Source organism: Crocuta crocuta, unplaced genomic scaffold (genome assembly GCF_008692635.1).
Source record: "Crocuta crocuta isolate KB4526 unplaced genomic scaffold, BGI_CrCroc_1.0 scaffold580, whole genome shotgun sequence".
Lineage (NCBI taxonomy): Eukaryota > Metazoa > Chordata > Mammalia > Carnivora > Hyaenidae > Crocuta > Crocuta crocuta.
In genome coordinates this window covers 2,298,492-2,300,092 of record NW_027527940.1, presented here as the reverse complement: position 1 = coordinate 2,300,092, position 1,601 = coordinate 2,298,492, and the positions used below count along the sequence as shown (strand labels likewise).

At 46.4% G+C, this 1,601-nt stretch overlaps 1 protein-coding gene across 1 annotated transcript in view; it reads right to left on the bottom strand.

Annotated features, from left to right (window-relative positions):
* The window catches only part of LOC144221801 (inhibitor of carbonic anhydrase-like), a 41,396-nt gene that overhangs the window by 8,748 nt on the left and 31,047 nt on the right, over positions 1-1,601 (bottom strand). Inside the window, exon 13 of the mRNA XM_077752345.1 lies at positions 792-933. Coding sequence (XP_077608471.1) covers positions 792-933 — 142 coding nt within the window. The remainder of the gene's footprint in view (positions 1-791; positions 934-1,601) is intronic.

Here is a 1,601-nt window from a genome sequence, read left to right as displayed (position 1 = left end):
TCCTTGCTGTTTCTTCTTCCTTGATACAGTTCCTCCAGATTTTCTGAGGCCTGGTTCCCTCTCAATATTTAATTTTCAATTCACACAGTCCCTTCTGCTTGCTGTTACCAAAAGTGTCCCCTACCCAAGTCTCTACCGCACTACCCCTCTTTGTTCCCTTGCAGCACTTACCACAGTCCAGAAGTGATTGACCCTTTTTTATATGTTTATTGTCCTACTCTCCTCACAAGAGCAGACAGGGAGTGGGAGCTACATGTGTCTTGTTGCTGCTGTAACCCTCTACCTAGACCAGTGCCTGCCACATACTAGGTGCTCAATAAGTGTTTCCTGAAAGGATGTAGGAGACTAAGAATATCTATTTTTAAAATGTACTCATTTGACAATAAACTATTTGTAAACAAAAAAAAAAGTAATTAAATTAAATTAAAAAAAAAAAATGTACTCATCAGCCAAGTGTAAGAAGCACATGCAGTACCCCACCTCTGATTTTAAACCAGGGCTCTGAAAGATTGTGTGACTTGTCCATAATCACACAGAAGAAAAGAACAAAAGCTGAACCAGAGTTGTGACCCTGTACCCCTCATTCTTGCCCCTCCTAAGGTACCCTAAGTCAGCTGGATCTGCAGAAAAGTGTTCCAGAAAGGAGCTGGACTTGAGTCCTTGGGGCCGGTGGGAGTCTGCAGTTCTGTTTTCTAATTCTGGCTCCCAGATGCTGGGGTGATGGGAAAGATGAAAGGACAAGAAGGTCACTGGGTTGGTGCCGAAGAGAAAAGTGCACACACACTACTTGCCTGAACGCCCCACTGGAGCCGTAGTATCTCTCGTGGCTGTTGGGAGCACAAGTGTGGGCCGGGTCGCTGCCACCACTGCACAGAGCACAGAGCCTGGAATCGGGATCAGCCCCAGGGGCACAGCTTTGACTGAAGAATTCATCTGTGCAGGAAAACACAAGAGATTAGCTCTTCCCGCCAATGTTAACAAGACAGCGTCAGATTTTGTCCCTAGAATTGCCACATTCAAGTGTTTGGTACCATATTATTAGAAATAAGAACCTTATGAAATAATAATAATAATAATAATAAAGGTCGCAACTAGAGCAAAATAAAGGGGGACTGGCTGAAGTTGGGACAAGGGTCTGTGGAATAGAAGTGGCACAGAGCAGAGGTGTGGAAGGACAGACACAGATGTAATCCTAAGAGACGACAAAACTAAAAGTCCCAGATGGTCGAACCTGTCGCCCATTTTTCCTAACCCTGCCATCTTGATTCCAAATCCAGGAAGGAGCCTGAGAGACCCAGCTGCCAAGCACTGTGCTGGGCCCCAGAGCACTCCGGTGAGGACATCACATAAGCCTAGCACTCCTGGAACTCAAGTTCATGAGCAACAGTCATAATTCAAGTAGCCACACAAGTGAATTTATCCACCCACCCCCACCAGCCCCCGCTTGCCTTGGGAAAGAATACGGCTCTACACAGCTGCAGATAAAGGAATCTAGTACAGACCTGGGAGTCAGGGAGAGGCCTTAAGTCGAGAGGTGAAGCATGAATAGGAACAGGTTTTCCAGACAAGGGGCAGCATCTGCAAAGGCCTAAGGCAAGGGG